This window comes from Penaeus japonicus, unplaced genomic scaffold (assembly GCF_977035675.1).
Source record: "Penaeus japonicus unplaced genomic scaffold, GWHDUDI00000001_assembly GWHDUDI00000031, whole genome shotgun sequence".
NCBI lineage: Eukaryota > Metazoa > Arthropoda > Malacostraca > Decapoda > Penaeidae > Penaeus > Penaeus japonicus.
This window is the reverse complement of record NW_028234433.1, coordinates 8,835,637-8,857,488: the sequence shown is the minus strand read 5'-3', so window position 1 is coordinate 8,857,488 and position 21,852 is coordinate 8,835,637. Positions and strand designations below refer to the sequence as shown.

Here is a 21,852-nt window from a genome sequence, read left to right as displayed (position 1 = left end):
TCAAATAAGAAATCAGTCAAAGCTTTATATTGCAAGTATATTCGTAGTGGAGCTTTATTGGCCTTTCTAGACCATGGAAGGTGGAGGCACACCAACCACTTGACATCAATCTTTTGTCAAGTTTGACTTAAGAGAGGAGCTAGTATGGAAAAACTGGCTATAAATGTACTTTTTTTTTTTTTTTTTTTTTTTGGGGGGGGAGGGTTGCATGACCAGTATATTAAGATTACCATTCTGTGTAAATTGAAATTGAAAGAGGCACGGCAAGCAAAGAATTTTGAATAAGTATGTACTTGAAGAATACATTTGTTATCCAATGCAGACATCACTCTTCAGTTGTTGTTGTTTTATTCTTTCTTTCTTTTTTTGTGTGTTTGTGCTCACACGAAAAAAATAGTGCTATTCATACTAGGATAGTAGTTCCATCACAGTTTAAAGTTCATTTCGATGGATTACAGTCAAACAGCCAATTTAATTACAAAGAAAGATACCAGTTCTGGAAGCCACTGCGAGCATTTATTTTCTCCATGATATATTTACAAAATGTGTTACAGTTTATTATACAATTTGCATATTTTGACTTCTTTATGTGCAATTCTAGACCTGAATCTCTAAGGCTCTATGTCAATTATGTAATTTCTGTCTCATGACAATGTTTTCTACTGCATTTCATACAAGCAGACTTTTGTTTGAGAGTAAATCAGGTTAAATATTGCGAAAAACATTGCCATTACCGGGTGAAGTACGAGTGAACCACGTCGAGGACATAGTCAAACGATAACATTCGGAGAAAGATATTTTCATATGCTAATCTAAGATCACTAATTACCTTACTTAAATACTAAAATATATAAAAACACTCAAAATATGAAACAATAAAGGCTTCATTCAAATTGTAAAGCAGTAAAGGAAGCGTAAAGTTTCACTAAAAATATATTAGATATTAAAGCCACGTTCAACACCCTCGGACGCAATGTTTACAATGCAACACATGTCGTCCTGAGAACTTTATTGTGCTAAAACAAGTCTTTCCTCCTTATCTTTCATTAAAATTCACCCTGTAACATTCTTTCTTACTATTTATAATACCATTTCTTTCTTTATTTATTCCTCCCTTGCATTTACTCTCCTTTTCTCTTATTATTACTTACCTGCTCCTCAGAACCACGTGTTTTTTCAAACTGCAGAACTACACGTGTTGATCATCTTTAAGGGAAAAAATCCACCCTGTTATTCAATAACTAGTGTATACTTGACGAAGTTCCTTCTGTTTACCTTAAAAAATGTCGTTCTTCTGTCTGATGCAGGAATTTTACAAGTACTTCTTCAAAGGTGAGTTGGAAATGAGCGAAACTAAGGGGAATTAAGGCTTATATGGTGAAATCAAAGGAGATATCTGTGTATGGCTGGGATCGATGTCTGTGGCGTAAGTGTTATTTAATATTTATGAATATTTGGTCAAAGGTAAGAAGGTTTTGGAGACATTGACAGGTATGCTAGAGGATATTAGTATGTACCTCTTTGGAAAGAGTGTGTAGAAGGATTTAACTGCTTCCAGTAATGTTTAAGAGTACCGAATGTAAGTAAAGTCGTATCTCTTTCAATGTGTAGCAAAAGAAAATTTCAGAGCAAGTGTGGGAAATGTTAAAAAAGAAATGAAGAAAGAACATACTGAATGTCTGAATAGAAACATTGGTTGTGTACAAATGAAATCCTCCTGAAACCTGTGGTCTGTCGAACTATTTATTGGTGAAGGTCACTTAGGTAGTGAAAAAAAAACTTAGATATGCACTATGAAAAACATTAATGATAGCAACAAAACATCTAGTTTACACAATAAAAAAAAATTGTACATTTGAAAATCACAAGCGAGACTACACCATATGTAATCCACAAGCACAAAATTCCACCAGAGACGCCAGGTTTCAGGGTGTCAAAAGGTGAGCCACTGGGATTGATGAGTAAGCTTTACTAAAAATAATGCTGTTATCAAAGTATTTTAGGTAAGTATTCAAGCACTCTGCACCAGTATTAAACACGACTAAAGAAAATACAAAGCTTATCAAATTATTGTTTGTGTATGATGTGTAGAAGATATAAGAAGACATGTGTGAGTTACTGTGAACTACAATGATTTTTTGTATTGTGGTTGATGTGATTGACATTTTATTCTCTGTTGTATCAATTAAGAATTGCTTATTTTGTCATATGTATATGGCCTTTTTAAAATTATTATTAAAGCTTGTTCTGTTATTCTTTCAATTTTTTTTAGCTGGAAACCATAAGTATCCAAGTTTAAATTTCAACATTGAAACAAAATGGAATATTTATTCAATATGATTTTCCAAATATTCTAGTTTTTGTTCTGCAACTACATGGAGTTCAGTTATCAAAAGCAAGGAAAGTCAGTTCTTTATATCAAAATGAAAAGTAAGATGATTGTGTCAGTTTAATAGTTTACACCTATGGGAAGATTTTTATAAGTCCGAGTGCCTTCCCCTACTATTTAAGACCTGATTGTGGAGTACAGGGGGGAGGGGGAGTTGTGGGTAAAATCGATCATTCATGGATAGTAGAGGTTGAGAGGAATCCATAGACACCACTTTTGTGGTATTGAATAACCAAGCGTTATTCAGAAAATTTACCAGAAGGATTAAAATATTTTTTAAAGGGTTGACATATTTTTACTGAATGAATTTTGAGTATTACAGGTTTCTTAAGAGGAAACCTAATGTCTTTATCCTTCCTCTTGCCCAATTAGCCAAGAGTGTTTGTTATATGTTACCAGACGATAAGAGGAGTATTGAATGATATATTTTACTAAATTAAAAATTTTGAAATCATCCTATGATATGTTGATTATGATGTATTGCCTAAACCATATCACTTCCACATAAATATATGTACAGGTAAGAGCAAAAGTTAAGCCATGTTAGCTATTAATGAAGTTGCAAGTTCTTAATAACATAACCCTCAGCTATTTTCTGTCTATTATAGTTTAAACAAAGAGAGGTGTTACAATCCAAAATTGGCAAATACATTAGTCCTTTGAAAAATACTTGAAATTCATTAAAGTATAATAGTTGCACCTGAATCCTCTTATGACAGGACACTCAAAGAATGCTCTCAACATAGAATCTACTAAATCATAAAAGTGTCACATTGATGGTACTGATTGCTTGCTGACCCTTTATAGTAGTTTTAATCAGTGCCGACCAGTTATAGTGCTCTCATAAAGGTCAAAACTCTCCATCACATATACAATCAAACAAAGAACCAGTCACAAGTCTTGTCTTGCCAGAATATTTTAATTGAAGCCAAACAGGCAAGGAGGCTGCAACCATTGCTTGACACCACGGTAATCTAATTACTGGCATTCATGGAACCTCAATATAACTCCCCCATAAGGAGAGTTAAAGCAGGTGGGGCCAGCCAGGAATGTTCTTTGTTTACCATGCAATATCCCAGCTATTCCATCGCCAATTATCAGGGCCAATGTCTTTGTTACAGTTGGTCAATGTTGACTGATACTACTCTAAAATGACAATATATATTATAGGTAGTCATGAGTTACCAGTATGTAAGCATCGGTAATGCAACGCGTTTAGTAATATTTACAGTTGTATGTGGTTTTATGTCTCTGCTAAGAAATGGTCAATTGCCATAGATTAACTTACAAACAAATATTTGCATTAAATATCTATTGATAAATATTTGTTGCACATTTAGGAGTGTTTCCCATTATTTTTATAGATTCCAAAAATTTCCAAGGAAAGTTACCAACCTGATAAATACAGGGAATTTTGCAACCCTTTGCTTGAGAACAATCAATTCCTATCAAGTTTACGGTGAATTTTATTTGTTTTATCTCACCAAATTCCTCCATTTTCAAATTCACATTAATGGAAATGTCATGCTAAATAATGTATGTGCAGGTTAGTATTGAATTTTGATATTTAAACACTCCTTCCCCCCTTTCAAAATAGAATAAAGCATTTCTAGGGTATCATAGAATAGTAAATCTATCATTAATTCATATATTGCATATAATGTATACCACTGAGTGACATTGTTATATGTACTGCTCTCTTTCTCTTTCTAACCCTCTCTCATTCTCTTTCTTTTTCTCTCCCCCTCTTTATCTCTATCTCTTTCTTTATCCATCTATCTTTCTATCTATCTATATATTTATCTCTCTTTCTCTTTCTCTCTTTCTCTCATTCTCTCATTCTCTCTTTCTCTTTCTTTCTTTCTTTCTTTCTTTCTTTCTTTCTTTCTTTCTCTCTCTCTCTCTCTCTTTGAGGTGTATGCAGTCAGTTGGCTTATTAGGATGACCTGTGACATCAGTGTGTCTAAGTAAGTTTTGTCACAAACGAAATTATTTTTATCATCACTTTTTTAAATTATCATTATTATTTGTTTTATATTACAATTATTTTCTTTGTTATTATTATTGTTGTTGTTATTTTTTCCATTCTTATCATTTATATTGCATAAACAGAGACATTTACTTATAGACCAATCAAGTATTTTGCTTATACTTGTTTTGTTCACAAATTTGAAAAAGAAATATTTTCATTACTGTATATGTTTTGCAAAATCTTAAAGAAAAGAATATTGATGTATAGTCAAAAGAGATTGATATCTTCAATACCAAAACCTATTGTGCAAGAAATACAGGGGTGGATCTGTATAAATAGCACGTAATCTTAGAATAAAGTCTGTTTGACCTTGCTTGCTTCTTGGCTAAACTAAGGATCACAAGACTGCTGTGACCAGTAGTGTAATGCCCACCCTTGTATGTCTTCCAGGATACTGATGCATTAGCAGCAATACTGATAGTGGATAAAGCCTAAAGAGTGTTTCGTGCCAGTCCACCCTAGGAGCGCCTCACCGCAGCCATCATGGACACCTCGTGGGCGAGCCTGAAGGTGAAGCTCCTGCCCCCCATCATGCGCACCCTGCAGGAGTTCAAGTTCAAGAGCATGACGCCGGTGCAGGCAGCGTGCATCCCGATGTTGCTGAGCCACAAGGACGTGGTCGCCGAGGCCGTGACGGGCAGCGGCAAGACGCTGGCCTTCCTGATCCCGCTGCTGCAGATCCTGGAGAAGCGCGAGCAGAAGCTGAAGAAGCACGAGATCGGCGCCTTGGTGGTGTCGCCGACGCGGGAGCTGGCCACGCAGATCCACGAGGTGCTGCAGGGCTTCCTCAAGCACTTCCCCGGCCGGACGTCCATGCTGGTAGTGGGCGGGTCGTACCCCAGCGAAGACATGGACCACTTTAAGGCGCAAGGGGCGCACATCCTCATCGGGACGCCCGGGAGGCTGGAGGATTTGCTGGGGCGGGAGATGGACGGCTGCGGGAGCTTCGCGGACGGCGTGCGAGCGCTCGAGGTGCTCATTCTCGACGAGGCCGACAGGTTGCTAGACATGGGCTTCCACGCCACCCTCAGCACCATCATAGCCTACCTGCCGAAGCAGAGGCGGACGGGGCTCTTCTCGGCGACACAGACCTCGGACGTCGTGACCCTCGTGAGGGCGGGCCTGAGAAATCCAGTGCAGGTCAAAGTCAAGGAAAAAGACGCGATGGGCGACGAAAGGACGCCCAAAAGTCTCCTGAATCACTACATGGAGTGCGAACCCAACAAGAAATTCGCAACCCTCCTGGCTTTCCTCAGGGAGAGGAGGAGCGAGAAGTGCATGGTGTTTTTCCCCACGTGTGCGTGCGTGGAGTATTTTTCGATCATCTTAAAGGAGACCTTAAAGAACATGAAGATCCTCTCCATCCACGGCAAGATGAAGGACAAGAGGTTCAGGATCTTCGACGAGTTCCGTTCGCTGGAGAGCGGCGTCCTGCTGTGCACGGACGTGATGTGCCGCGGCGTGGACATCCCGCGCGTGGATTGGGTCATCCAGTTCGACCCGCCGTCGTCCGCCGCCTCCTTCGTGCACCGCTGCGGCCGCACCGCCAGGATCGGCAACGAAGGCAACGCCCTCGTCATGCTGCTGCCCTCGGAGTCGGAGTACGTGGAGTTCATCCAGTTCAACCAGAAGGTGACGCTGCGGCGCCTGGAGCCCCCCGCCGAGGTGCCCGACGTGCTGGCCAAGATGAGGAGGCTGCAAATCAAGGACCGCATGGTCATGGACAAGGCCAACCGCGCCTTCGTCTCCTTCATCCAGTCGTACGCCAAGCACGAGTGCAACCTCATCCTCAACGTCAAGGAGCTCAACTTCGGCCACGTGGCCACCAGCTTCGGCCTCCTCAAGATGCCCAAGATGCCCGAGCTGAAGAACGTCACCGTCACGAACTTCACGCCCGTCGAGATGGACTACAACGCGATCCCGTACAAGGACAAGCAGAAGGAGAAGAGCCGCCAGAGGAAGATGGAGGAGTACGAGGAGACGGGCACGTGGCCGGGCATGAAGCCGCGCAAGCGCCAGACGGAGGCCTGGTCGGAGCAGAAGGACAAGGAGCGCCGGAAGAAGAGGAAGAAGGAGCTCAAGGCCATGAAGGCCAAGAACAGGTTCTCGGTCGAGGAGCGGGAGGAGGTCAACGAGGACTTCCGTATGCTCAAGAAGATGCAGAAGGGCAAGATCAAGGGCTCGGCCTTCGACAAGCACTTCGGCCTCGATGGGGACTGAAGCTCCCACGCCGCGAGGCCACTTGGGAAAAGGAAGATACAGCAACGGCGGTGTCGCAATGCGGCCACTCGAGAGAGACTCATTTTGCGTATTAGTTTATTGTTTATAGAAGGGGATGTTTTTCAAAGATGTCCCATATATATGTTATTCAGATTTAGTTGTGCCACTTTGTTATCATTGTAAACATTGGATCATGAATGTTTTCATCGTGCATTTTTCTGTATTTTCATGAATACATAATCATTTTGGTAAATTTTCTTGTTAATTTTCCTTCCGACTGAACTGTATGACTGAAAAAAAATTTATGAGGATTGTAACATTGTAGAAAGGGTATGTTTCGGAAAATGGTCGAAGAGTTCTTACCAGCCCCAGAAAACGAAAAAACTGACTGAAACTTTTCATATGCCAACTTTTCTTTATCAGGTGCAAATTATTTAATAAACCAATGAATGAAAGATATGAAAGTTTTTGAAATTGCAAGATGGAGACTAATGTCAAAGATGAATGTTGGTAAGAAGTTCAGCATGTACCATTAACCGACTTTCTTTTGGGTTACGATGTCTTAACTCGTGCACTGCGAGGAGCGCGGCACAATGCATGTTGGGAACGTGTTGAAACGCCAGCTCGGTACAGCAAGCTTACCAACTTCTGCACAGCACAGCACACGGCAGCCTGTGATGACGCCATCTCTCTCTCGCTCTCTCTCCTCCTCCTCCTCCTCCTTTCTCTCTCTCTCTCTCTCTCTCTCTCTCTCTCTCTCTCCTCCTCCTCCTCCTCTCTCCTTTCTCTCATCTCTCTCCTTTCTCTCCTCTCTCTCCTTTCTCTCCTCCTCTCCTCCTCTCTCTCCTCTTTTCTCTCCTCCTCTCTATCTCTCTCTCTCTCTTTCTCTCTCTCTCTCTCTCTCTCTCTCTCTCTCTCTCTCTCTCTCTCTCTCTCTCTCTCTCTCTCTCTCTCTCTCTCTCTCTCTCTCTCTCTCTCTCTCTCTCTCTCTCTCTCTCTCTCTCTCTCTCCCTCTCTCCCCTCTCCCCCCCTCCCCCCCCCATACTCGTACACATACGCACGCGCACACAAAGAACACAAAACACTCTTATCCCATGTAATACTAATACCCGTTCTGCGCTGTAGTATTTTTCTTCTGCACATGTTATCCGTTTACCTCAAACCCAGGAAGTGTGAGGCGAGACGAGCAGATCTGCAGATCTTGTTAACGAGACTATACAATTGTGTTCGCCACTGTACTGAACAGTAACCTTTAAATTTGGTTTACCAGTATCTGGAAGTCCCTGCATCTTATGCCTCCGGTCTGATTGATGTAATCTTAGTGATTCACTTTTTGAAAAAAAAAATGTTTATAAAGTAAGTAATATATTATATGCTGTTCTGATTTCCTTCTATTTCAAAGATTTTTTTTCTAGAATAAGATCTCAAAAATATGATTTATAATCATAAGAGAGCCATTTGGTACAAGGGCCCATTGCGTAGAATCGTTGAGTCGAACATTGATATTCATATTTAATTTCTGTAATTGTACACAATACATATACTTTATTTCTAAAAAATCAAAGAATTACTTCTTAACATATTGGTATGGACAGTGATTTAAAATATTTAATTACTAATAGCTGTAAAGAATTAAGTTACTCGGAAAGAATTGAAAATATGACTTGTTTTCAGAAAGGGGTACGTAATTTTCTCATAAACTTAGGAAACACGTTGAGAATTAATGATTTTACTTTCCTTGATAATGCAAAAGAATAACCTCAATTAGTTTCTCCTTGTCTTTTTCATCTCAAAGTGGAAGTGAAATCACCATCCATCTCCCGGACCACAAGGTCTGGTGTGGGCAGGTAGATAGATAGTTAGGATGAAAATATTGGAAAAGGTGTCTGTCGTATTTGTATTTTATTTGTAATGGAAGTTTCATATTTGTATTTGTATTTGCATTTGTAATTGAAGATTAAGAAAATTGCTTATTTGCATATGTATTTACAATTGGTCCTGGCGAAAGTTGCGCATTTGTAACTGTGGTAGTATTTGGACTTGTGTTTGACCCATTCCCAGGTCTGTGTGTGTGTGTGTGCATAATATATATATATATATATATGTGTGTGTGTGTGTGTGTGTGTGTGTGTATGTATGTAGGTATGTGTGTATGTATTTATTTATAGGTATATATATATACATTCATACCTCTCAATCTCGTACATCAGACTCAAAGTATACACACGCATCCCTCTTCTCCCACCCAGGCCAGGCTCCCGGCGAAGCCTACGTGGAGCGCCTGCCCTTCAACCTTCACACGAGATTCAATTCCAGCACCGTCCAGGGCAGGGCCAACGTAAGTACTTGGTGTGTGCGTGAGTTGGGGGGGGGGCGGTCGATTTGTGTTTTGTTATGTGTTTGTTTCCTTGGCGCATATTTTCTTGAAGGCATATGGTTCCGGAAGTGTCATGTGTAGATGTGTTATATCATGATTCATTTGGAAGTTTGTTTGATTAGCGTTATTGCAGTACAGGGTAATGAACTCATGGAATTTATGACGTCACTCCTCCCACAGGTTGCCAAGGCGACGATGGCTCTGGTCTCCGTGGCTTCGCTGGGAGCCTACATCCTCGCGCCCTCCGTGGTCAAGGCTGTGACTCCTGCGCCCACACTGACGCCCACAGGCTCGCCCGCAACACCCAGGGCGAAGACAGATGCTCAGACTGAGAGTGTTTAAAGGAAAAGAAGGAATAACGGTTAGGCAGACTTTCGAAACCGGGCCTGGAACTAACCTAAACGAGAAAGGGGGGTTTTGTAGAATCCGATTTTTGATGTCGTGTTTGTGTCATGTTTCTCTCCTCTCCTCTCTGCTCTGCTCTTCTGTGTCTTCTCAAATGCATTGCTATTGTTTTTCGGATGAAGATTGATGTTCTCTGGCTGTCTCCTTTTCTGTGTGTATTTCTAATCATCTTTTCTGCTACAGCTTCGTTCCTGTATTTCTCTTGGTTTTCTGTTCCTGGATCTTTCTTTTTTTTCCTCCCCTATCTCTGGCACTCAACATTTCCCGAACACGCATCGAAGTAATCAAATCTCTCAGATCTCTCTCTCTCATCTCCGTAGCACCCCAGTCATCTTTACACTGCCCCCACACATCCCATCTCCGAAGGGCTGTATCCTGCAGCAGCCTCATTCATGTGACACATATCCTCATGGGACTGAGGGCCGCACTCGAGAACATTTTCTTGTCTTACTCATGATTTGCTTTCGGTTGCTCGAGAAGAGTCGGGATTGCTGGAATTATGATCATTCTTTTGTGATAGATTAGAGTAAAGATATTAAATTGACGATATGATAGATAGAAGATAATGAAAAAATATATATAAAATCATAGCGATATGGGCAAACTACTTACTAAACACATTACAAAAAGCCGTGAGGCTGGTATGGGGGGTAGCGCGCCGGCCTCACATCTCGGTCGGCAGATCGAGCCCTGTCCAAGCTGGGCATCACGGTGGGTAAGTACCAAGCTCAGATCAAGTCAACAACACTCGCTGACATAGACGGGTCGCCATAGTTCACATAAGTCCAGCGAATGATCGCTCCACAAATCTGGTTTATCCTTAATTAACTTTACATTACAAGAGGTTAAGATAATTTGATAGGCTCGGCAGAGTCGGTAGTGGGAACCAATATCACCAAACAAACATGTTGACGTTATCATAAATTAAATAATTTGATGTACTCTACTCAATTTTCGGAAGTACCATCTGAATACAAATAAGTTTTCAAAATTCATTACCAGGAAGAAAGGTTGGTACACCTGGCGTCGGGTGACTCGTTCGCACAACGGTCACCCAGAGTCTTCGCGCAACCGACTGTCGCGCCCAAGAAATAAGTCTTAAGGTCGGCCCTCGCGCCAACCCTCTTCTCTCGTCTGGGGATGTTCCAAAGCCCACTTTTCCTCCGAAAGGTTTCGAGAGCTGTATTGTCACCAGCGTTAATCGTTCTATATAGATATATACTTACCCGTAGATGAAGAGGAGAAAAAATCAAACGCAAATGCAAGCACCTGCAATAGAGTTTAAGAAGCTGTTTTAATTAGATATCAAGAAATGACATACCACTTCCATTGTGTAGCTAAATGCTTGAGGGTTTTTAATTAATGTATGTTTGTAATTTTTTTTCCTTTTTGATATAATTTGCGAATATGGAAGAGCAAAGAAGAAAAGATTAAATACAAAATGATGTGGAAGCAAGGGAAGTTAAGAACCAGCTCAGGTTAGAGAGTTATATCATATACAGATAGAAGCTGTTGTAATATTTATACATTTATATATTTGTCTACCTCACAAAGTTGTAGTGATGATGGATGGTTGTAAATAAAGTTAAACAAATAGGAAATTCGTATTTTTATTTCGCCTTCTACGTGTATATATATATGTATGTATGTCGCCTTTATCATTTTTATTGTTATCATTATATGCTTACAACATACTAGCATCAAAATAAAGTCATCTTAGCAGTTAGTATGTTAATTACAATACAAACAGGTACACAGCAGCAGTCAGGACATTTTAACATGAAAGAGGAGTTTATACTTGAAAACATGTGGGTCACTTTCCAGATAACTCCTTTTAACAGCATAATATATATCAGTATGCTGATAGAGTGAACATGCTATATAAAACTCGGTTAATTAAAGTTAGTTTCGCCAGACAGTATAATCGAAGCTTAAAGGCAGTCATGTTTATCCTCATTGTCTGAAAACAAATAATGTCAAATATTTATTACTATTTCAGATTTTCCATCGCCATTATTCAATTAATGCTTATTAAAAAACAAAATTGGTTATCGAAAGCTTTCCAGTTTTAAAAGCTTAAAATATTTTTCGGACAACATACAGTACACAATATGTTCGCGGATTCACTCGCATGTAAATGCGGAAAGAAATCGTTGCGGCCGTTAAAACGCCAGATTTCTAATATAATAATTTTCCCGTTTGCCACAGAACCTTCAGAAATCTACGTTACTTTTCCTCCCTTCCCTTTCCTCTTCTGTCTGTGGTTTCCTTTTCTTCCTCTTTATAGTCTGTCTGTTCTTCCCTCCCAAGGCCATAGACAACCAAAGAGCAACACGAAGCGTCCGCATTTGAAACCACGTGAATCCTCATCGACGAACGCTGGCATGTATGCATCCCGAACTTAATTTCTACTGGGAGGTTTTTGGAGGTTGTAAATACATGCCAACGTAGAGCTCATGAAGAGGACGATGAGAAGGAAGAAAGCCGTGACGTAAGCAGTGACTTCGGAGTGTGACAGATGGGTAGGATCAGGAATGTCACTTGGCCACCATGACACGTGACTCCACCATCCAGCTCCGCCGAGGATGTCGAGGCCACCGTCTGCCAACGTTAAAGAATCGGGTTAGATTGCATAAAATGAATAGGTATATGGAATCAGAACGATGATAACAAGAATATGATAAAGATGAAGGCGATGATAACAAGAACGGCGAAGTCAATAAAAAAATAAAAACAATGATTAAAATCATTACAAAAAGGTCAATAACAGAAATGAAATCACAAAGGAAGTCAATAACAGCAATGAAATCATCACAAATGAAGTCAATAACAGAAATGAAATCATCACAAATGAAGTCAATAACAGAAATGAAGTCAATAACAGCAATGAAATCATCACAAATGAAGTCAATAACAAGTGAAATCATCACAAATGAAGTCAATAACAGAAGTGAAATCACAAATGAAGTCAATAAAAGAAGTGAAATCCTTAACCTCATCACAAACTACCACAGAAAGAACCACGTAAGCTAAGGATGTGAACTTCGTTCTCGCCACCCACCCGAGGCGCCACGGCCCCCTGACGGCGCCGAAGGGTCGATCTCCAAATTCCCCGGGGGAGGATGTGGCCGCGGCGTGGACCTGGCCGGGGGATGCGTCGGCCGGATGCAAGGGCACTTCTTCCCGCACCGAGGGACGTTCACCTTCAGCTGGCCCAGGACAGCCGAGGTCTCGTCGGCGTGGCCTACCTGGCGAGGTCAAGGTTCGAGTCAGGCATTAGTATTACTGTTTTAAGTATCATTATCATCATTATGATAGCTATTATTCTTACTATCACCATTATATGATAATTATTAATATTATTATCAATACTATCATTATTATTATAATCCTTATCATCATCATCATTGTTATTATTAATTGCTTCTGATAGAAAATTACTATAATTATTTGGCATTTGTGTGTATGGCAGATCGAGGTTAATCGCACACACACATGCTGCATAGATAAATGTGTCTAGAATGTTCTTGACACAAAATAAAGAGGCGGCGATGATGGCCGAATGAAGCGCGCGTCTCGGCCAACCTGCGTCAAATTGGTGAGGTTTCCCGGCGAGAAGAGCTTGACGGAGAATCTGGGGAGGTCCTCGGCGCCCGGACTGAGGCTCTCGGTGTCCAGGCCGGGGAAGGCCTTGGAGGCCAAGTCGGAGGGCGACGCCTGGGACAGCAAATCGTTCCACTCCTGGTACTTGAGGAGGCGGACGCGCTCGCAGAGTCCTTCCCCGGGAGTGCAGTGAGCGGCCTGGGCTTCTCGCAGCGCCTGGGCGAAGGTGAGGACGGCCGCGGCGGCGGCGGGCGCGGCGGCGTCGTAGGCGAAGTCGAGGGCGTCGCAGGAGGAGCACTCAGACAGGGCGGCCACGTACTGGCGCCGCGGGCCGTCCTCGGAGGTCAGGTCGCGCTGCAGGTGCATCGAGAAATCGGGCAAGAGCTCCGACAGGCGCTGCAGGATGACGGTGGGGACGGCCACGCCCTCCAGGTCGGCCGCCGGCACCGGGCCGCCCGTGTCCAGCAGCACCAGGATCTCGGCCGGCCCTCCTTCGCCGCCCAGGAACCGCGCCAGCTTCTGCACCTTGTGCCTCGTACCCAGCAGCACCACCGTGCCCGGGCCGTCGCGCAGGCGCTCCACCAGCTCGGCGGGCTCCTCCGCCTTCAGCACCATCTCCTGGCAGCGGTAGCCCTCCTCAGCGGCCGCCACGAAGTGCTGCATGAGCGCCTCTCCCTCGGCGTCGTCGGTGTGCACCACGCTGATGGACCTGATCCCGGCGCCCGCGAGCACGTTCGTCACCGCCTGCAGGAGGAGGAGGAGGAGGAGGAGGAGGAGGAGGAGGAGGACGGATTATCCTTGGAGGACCGATATTATCCTTCCCTCTTAGAAAATTTTCGAAGAAAAGATATGGTGTGATCTCATTTTGAAAAAAAAAATCGAAAATCATCAATGACCTCGCCTCACCCAAAGCATCAACGCCAGCAGCATCCTAAAACATGGACCTCACAAAGCAAAGCCCCTTCGGAACACTCACCTTTGCCGAGCGTCGGGGAGCGGGTGTCACGAGGTCGACGGAGTGCGGGGCGGAGGCGGCGCGCGGCCCGTACGCTAACACCGGCGCGTCCAGGGTTCGGGTCGCGCGGCCCACGGCGGAGGCGGAGGCGACGTCGGGGGGACCTGAGGGAAAGGCGGGGTGGGGGGGTGGTATTTACGTTTTTTGTAATTTTTTAATATTGGCAGTGTTATGATAATGATGATAATAATAATAGTGACTATAATAGTAATTATGATAATAATGATGACAATGATAATAGTGACAATAATAGTAATGATGATAATAAGAATGGCAATAATAACTATTATCATTATTATCATTATCATTATTACCATCATTATTATATTTATTATCATTATTACTGTTTTTTATCATTATTATGATTAATAGTATTACATCCATTACTAGTATTGTCATAATAATTTCCATCATCCGTATTATCGTCATTAACATCATCATCATTATTACATTTTTCCTAATGAAGCGAACTCCCTCACTCTTGCCATCAAAAATTGAAGTGTGAAGCAGGCTAATCAAACAGCTGTCTTTCGCAAGAGATATGCAATTGAACAAACTGTCTTTTATCTTTGTTTTTCTGTGTCTCCCCTTTCTTTAAACAGTAACCTACGGTTTAATTAATTATTTTAGAGGCAGAGGTTGATGAAGCAATTTTGAAATGTATTGGAACTTCCATTTAAATATTTCATTGTGGAATTATTCATTGTCATTTACGCTTTTCTTTATAATTGTAAAAAAAATGTTTGCTAAAAACAAACTTAAATCGCATAGAAAACAGTACCACTCATTATGAGAGAAGAAGAAAAAAATACTAATGGTAAAGACGAAAAATGTGTATCAATCATTATTTGAAAATGAAAAAGATATAATTAATAATAAAAATAATATCTGTCCATATATTTGTTTTTAAATCGACACCGTTCCCTCTCACAAAAATACAATAATGGTGATAATATTAATGGCAATAGTAATAACGATAATGATAATAATAATGATGGTAATAACATTAATAATAATAATAATAATAATAAAAATAAAGACAATAATAATTATAGTAATGATAATGATAATAAGGATATATTAATGATAATAAGGATATATTAATAATAATAATAATGACTCAATAGATACCAATAACGAATCGATCCTAAGCACGGCAAATCACCTAAGAATCCGAGGGACACCGAAGGGTTGATGCAGTCGCGGGTGTCCTCTGTGAGCGACGCCAGCGCCATCTTCACGGAGCGCTCGGCCTTTCCGCAAGTGTCCGCCACCCTCAGCCCTGTGGCGCCCGGATGTATCGTTAGATTGAATTGTCATCCTTAATTTCCTCTCTAAATGCATAATAACTGCTTATTAATTCAAGCCCGGCAATATGTGTGTGTGTGTGTGTGTGTATGAGAGAAAAGATTGAATGAGGCACTGTAATAATAATGAGGGGCATTGATCATGGCGCATTATTGAAAGTTTATTAAGTTTGGCATCACTAAATAGACATAAGAAATAGATTGGAAGTAAGACCAATGAATTTGCACACCTGATAGACATGAGTATATACTGAGATTTGTGAAGAACAGGCATGTAGAGGAATGTTTTACGGTAATATTGTGCGATGTTCGATATCAGCAAAATATGGAGACGAAACAAGATATTTTTTTTGGAAAACGGGAAAGAAATCAGCATAGAAAATGATACATATTGCTGATTACTTTCCAGAATAATGTTGTTTTTTTGTAAATGTAACTGTAACTGCCAAGTTACACAAATTATTTTTGAATTTGAAAAGTAATATTATATAAGGTTTTCTCTCGAGCCATGCATGACCTTACCCATCGTCACGCCCGGAATAAGTTCAAGTTCGTTGACCTTTTGTACTGCCAGTCTCGTCGCTTCCATGATCTGCACCTCGGTCAGGCCCAGCTGAGGACGGGTTTAGGGTAATTGAATGAAAATTATGATTATCACTATCATTTTCACCTTTAGCAGTAGTAATAGTTGCAGATTATTAATGTCCTCAATACAATTTCAACAATAACAACAGTAGCTGTAGCAAAAACAACAATGGTTATTATGATAATAACAACAATAACTATAAAGATAATAAGAGCAGCAACTGTGATGATCATAAAAAACAAAACAATTATAAAGAGGAAAATAACAACGGCTATAATCTCGGATATAACATCACAGACAACAACTATAATGATATATGAAAAAGTCAAAAACAACAACTATGAGGAAAAACAACAAAAATAACTGCACTTTCCCGCCTCACCTGAGAGCAATCGCGGCCCGTGTGCAGAGGCAGCAGTTCCGTTAAGACAACATCCCCCCCTAAATTATACACCTCCCCCTCGCCCATGGGTGGACACGCCCCCGTCGCCCAGCCCATGCCCAGGACCACGCCCACCCATGCCCAGCTCCACACGGACATGCCCATCCTGTTGGCAAAGGCAAAGAATGGTTAGGCCTGGTTAGAGTGGGGTGGTGATGGCGATTCTAGTCATAATGATGGTGATTCTAGTTGTGATGATGGTGATTCTAGTTGTGATGATGGTGATTCTAGTTGTAATGATGGTGATTCTAGTTGTGATGATGGTGATTCTAGTTGTAATGATGGTGATTCTAGTCATAATGATGGTGATTCTAGTTGTGATGATGGTGATTCTAGTTATAATGATGGTGATTCTAGTTGTGATGATGGTGATTCTAGTTGTGATGATGGTGATTCTAGTTATAATGATGGTGATTCTAGTTGTGATGATGGTGATTCTAGTTGTAATGATGGTGATTCTAGTCATAATGATGGTGATTCTAGTTGTGATGATGGTGATTCTAGTTATAATGATGGTGATTCTAGTTGTGATGATGGTGATTCTAGTTGTGATGATGGTGATTCTAGTTTCTGTGTGAGTTCTCCTTTGGTGATAGTGATTATAGTGGAAATGGGAAATTACAATAATTACGATGATGATGAAGATTATGATAATGATGATAACGATGATGATCATGGTAATGATAAGAATAATGATAGCAATAATGATGATAATTATGAGTGTTATGATAATAATGATAATAGTAATAATGATACTAATGCTCAAGATGATAATGCTAATAATAAAGATGATGAATAAATGACAATACTAATGATAACATAATGATAACCATAAAGATAATGGTAACAATAAAATCAATACCAAAAACAACAATCATATTATGATAATGATGATATCAATAGCAGTAATGATAATAATAATAATAACGATAATAATAAAAGGAATGATAATACTCATGATAATGATAACAGTAACAATGATAGTAATCGCAAAGATGATAATGATAACAATAATGATAATGGTGATCATAATCATGATAATGGTAGTAGAAATAATTATAACGATTAAAATATTGAAAGTCCTTGTGTTTATCATTATCGTAATTACATTATATGTTTATGATGATGCAATCATGATAGTACTACTTCTTCTGATAATAATAATGATAATGATAATATTGATAATGATAATTATAATATTGATAATGATAATATTGATAATGATAATAATAATATTGATAATGATAATGATAATATTGATAATGATAATGATAATATTGATAATGATAATGATAATATTGATAATGATAATATTGATAATGATAATTATAATATTGGTAATGATAATATTGATATTGATAATGATGATATTGATAATAATAAGGATAGTTATGGTATGAGTAATGGTAATTGCAATAATAATAGTAATAACAATAATCATAATGATGTTGATGACGACAAGAATGGTGATATCAACGATGGTAATAAGAACGATAACTATGTTAATAATAATGAGAGAGAGAAAGAGAGAGAGCGAGAGAGAGAGAGAGAGACAGAGAGAGAGAGAGAGAGAGAGAGAGAGAGAGAGAGAGAGAGAAAGAGAGAGAGAGAGAGAGAGAGAGAGAGAGAGAGAGAGAAAGAGAGAGAGAGAAGGGGGGGAGGAGAGAGAGAGAGAGAGAGAGAGAGAGAGAGAGAGAGAGAGAGAGAGAGAGAGAGAGAAACTGACTCTGATACGATCTGTGACTTGAAGCGGAAGGTAGACGTACAAATACGGTTTTGGTTTACACTGAAATGCCACAATTTGCAAAATAGTTGCTTAGGTGTTCACAACTTCCGACACAGTTTCTTCCCGTTCGTTTTTGAAATAGGAAAGATTTTCAAAAACTTCAGAATAAAGATATACATTCCTGAGGCTGAACAAGAAAACTGATTTTCACTCCTACAACACAAACGAAAGTCCCTCTTCGATTCACTAAAAAAAAACACACACACATACACACACACCATCACGACGAACGCAAACTCATCGTAAGCACAATAACCCACTGCGTATCTTTTCTCTCACCTCACTTCGAACGTGGAGTCTTTGAAAAAACAGGATTTTAATGTCGAGACGAGCTTCAACCCAACCGCAGATGGTCACATGCTGCCGTACTCCGCCTACTCGCAAGTCAAGTCAGTTGACTGGGCCCTCTCCCTCGTTGCACTTCTGTAATTCTTAAAAGCGCGGATGTTGGCAGTCCTGGCGAAGGGAAGCCCTGGTGGTGCGGAGATTAATGCGTCTTGAGGAAGTGAGACGTCTGGTGGTCTCGCTCTCTGTCTCTCTCTCTCTCTCTCTGTATCTCCTTTTCTCTCTCTCTCTCTCTCTGGTTCTTTCTCTGTCTCTCTCATCGTTTCTATTTATTGGTGTATCTGTCTTTGTGGTACTGGTTCTTTTATATGTATACCTTTATGTCAAGAAACAAATAAGCTCTTTCTCTCTCTAACTCTCTCTCTCTCTCTCTCTCTCTCTCTCTCTCTCTCTCTCTCTCTCTCTCTCTCTCTCTCTCTCTCTCTCTCTCTCTCTCTCTCTCTCTCTCTCTCTCTCTCTCTCTCTCTCTCTCTCTCTCTCTCTCTCTCTCTCTCTCTCTCTCTCTCTCTCTCTTTCTATGTATTCCTCTGCTTATATTTAAAAAACACATCTGGCTGGAAATCAATTTGATTAAACTTAATTTGGTATCAAACTAAAGACTTTCAGGACAGACTCATACAAATTATAAGTGTGAGGTGTTGAACTGAAGAGTAAGTGTTATTCGAGCGGTTGAAAAGGTATGAATAAATGAGAGAGAAAGAGGTGGATGTGATAGAGGGAGAGGGAAGAGAGAGTGAATGGAGGGGGAAGAAACAGAGAAAGAGGGAAAGACAGAGAGAGAGGGAGAGATAGAGACAAAGAGAGAGAGTGAGAGAAGAAGAAGAAAGACGGAGAGAGAGAAAGAGTTTACAGAGAGGGGGGAAAGAGGAGAGACAGAGAGTCAGACAGACGGAGTGAGAGAGAGCATTACGCTCTCATCTCTCCTTGGGACACGCTTATGCTAAACAAATAGATATCCAGGGGTTTTGTCGCCCTCCTGTCGAATTGATTTGATTTGCATTTGCAAGTCTGCATTCTTTTGTTTTGTTCCTGTTTCCTGACTTTACTTATCTGTTTTGCTCTCCACGCCACACAGAAAGCATCCCTTCCTGCTCACGTCACCGTCAGATTTGATCGCGATAATACTTTTATATACATATCGTTCCTGTTTCACCTTATTGATACAATGGAACCATGAACCCACGGCTTTTCCTGAAACACCTTTCTCTGTAATAGTTCTCTTTTTCATAAAAACACACATACATATGTGTGTGTGTGTGTGTGTGTGTGTGTGTGTGTGTGTGTGTATATATATATATATATATATATATATATATATATATATATACATATATATATATATATATATATATATATATATACGTATACATATATATGTATATATATATATATATATATATATATATATATATATATATATATATATATATGTATATAAAGCGAGAGAACGGAGAGGGAAAGGGAGAGAGAGAGGGTGGTAGAAGGAAAGAAAGAGAGGGGAGAAAGAGAGAGAGAGATTTGGTTTGTATGTGTGTGTACTCGTATACTCTTCCTCTCTCTCTCTCTCTCTCTCTCTCTCTCTCTCTCTCTCTCTCTCTCTCTCTCTCTCTCTCTCTCTCTCTCTCTTCTCTCTCTCTCTCTCTCTCTCTCTCTCTCTCTTCTCTCTCTCTCTCTCTCTCTCTCTCTCTCTCTCTCTCTCTCTCTCTCTCTCTCTCTCTCTCTCTCTCTCTCTCTCTCTCCTCTCTCTCTCTCTCTCTCTCTCTCTCTCTCTCTCTCTCTCTCTCTCTCTCTCTCTCTCTCTCTCTCTCTCTCTCTCTCTCTCTCTCTCCTCTCTCTCTCTCTCTCTCTCTCTCTCTCTCTCTCTCTCTCTCTCTCTCTCTCTCTCTCTCTCTCTCTCTCTCTCTCTTTCTCTATCTCTCTTTTTCTCACTCTCTACTGTGGGTACCATCACACATAAATCTAGAGTTACACGATATGGCTGATTCTCTATCTAGATCATGCAATCATAAGGATACTATTGAGTATGACATTATTGTAACGACTGAGCATGTGCGTAAGATCATAAAGAAAAAGCTCTCCACTCTGGCTGAAACCGAGAGAAATGTCGAGCAAGACACAAGCAGATCAATCATTCACCATAACGCTATGTCCAAGACAAAGCATACCTACGGCAGTACAAACAGTGTTACGAGGCAGGTTACGGCTTGGCTACAAACATTACTGGAAGTATGGTGTTTCAAACAATGCTGAGGGAACTGAATGTAAGTTGTGCAGTCAACCCTATTCACACACCCTTGACCGCTATGTAATGATATGTCCTCTAATTGAAGATTTTCGTGAAAGGATTGAACGTAAAACATTGTACAGTATTGCAACATCCTTTATAGAGGACATCATTTTATTAGATATATTACGTAAACACAAGGACTTTGCCTGTAATAGATAAAATTGCAAGGTCTTTCTAGAGTGATATACATGCACTACTATGTCCTATGTATAGGTTTGCCCTAGCATATCAATTGATAGAGTCACAGTAATATCTGCTTCACCAACAATGTATGTCTTAGAATTTAACATGAATTATACAAACTATTTAGGCATAGTTCCTATGCCTATTCATGTGTATACACTGTATATAGTATGAATAAACTTATCAAAATCAATCTCTCTCTATCAAACACACACACTTCATCTCTCTCTCTCATTCTCTCTCTCTCTCTCTCTCTCTCTCTCTCTCTCTCTCTCTCTCTCTCTCTCTCTCTCTCTCTCTCTCTCTCTCTCTCTCTCTCGCAGAAACCAGCTAAGGTCACATCAGTTTACTCGTGAGAGTTTATAAAAGGAAAACTGAGATCGCGCGACAGCCGTGTTTGGACGAAGGACATTTCAAGCGCTTCCTCTTCAACAGGTTGCCTCGTAATGATTTTTAATGCATTGCTATTAGAAAAATAACTCTTAATAAGCCCATTTGATCATCTGACTTCAATTGTATGGTGTGTATATGGATTATGCATTTTTAGGTTTATCATGTGGTATGCATGTGTATGTAGCTTTGTTCGGTATGCAGGTGAAGACACAATGTCGAAATAGGTTGATGAAATCGGGTCTTAAAATGGGTTAAGGTTCGGTTTACCTGTTTTCTAGGAGTCTGCCATATAAATAAATAGTTTTCTTGAATTTCGATGACACTTCAGAGGTCTTATTCTTGAGTTTCAGATCCATCCTATAGATAAAGAGCCAAGTTATTAGATTCAGTTTACGCGAGGAGTGTTGAAGTAGCAGGAGGATAGGGGGGGGGGGAGCTGAGGGGGAGAACCCCCCCCCCCTTCCCCCAGCAGCACCGCCCCT

The 21,852-nt window shown here is 40.5% G+C and overlaps 2 protein-coding genes across 2 annotated transcripts; one reads left to right on the top strand and one right to left on the bottom strand.

Moving 5' to 3' along the window:
* Positions 1 to 1,173: 1,173 nt before the first annotated feature.
* On the top strand, positions 1,174 to 6,894 carry LOC122246459 (ATP-dependent RNA helicase DDX55). The gene is made up of 2 exons (XM_043005039.2): positions 1,174 to 1,332; positions 4,812 to 6,894. Exon 2 carries the CDS (start codon positions 4,905 to 4,907, stop codon positions 6,639 to 6,641), a length of 1,737 nt encoding a protein of 578 aa, XP_042860973.2. The 5' UTR covers positions 1,174 to 1,332; positions 4,812 to 4,904; the 3' UTR covers positions 6,642 to 6,894.
* A 2,577-nt stretch (positions 6,895 to 9,471) lies between these two features.
* On the bottom strand, positions 9,472 to 18,599 carry LOC122246460 (uncharacterized). Its single transcript, XM_043005040.2, has 8 exons — positions 18,442 to 18,599; positions 16,317 to 16,482; positions 15,871 to 15,961; positions 15,207 to 15,323; positions 14,003 to 14,145; positions 13,009 to 13,770; positions 12,485 to 12,671; positions 9,472 to 12,024 (listed from the first exon to the last, which is right to left on the bottom strand). The coding sequence occupies exons 2-8, from the start codon at positions 16,479 to 16,481 to the stop codon at positions 11,825 to 11,827; spliced, it is 1,665 nt and encodes a 554-aa protein (XP_042860974.2). The 5' UTR covers position 16,482; positions 18,442 to 18,599; the 3' UTR covers positions 9,472 to 11,824.
* Between the last annotated feature and the right edge of the window lie 3,253 nt (positions 18,600 to 21,852).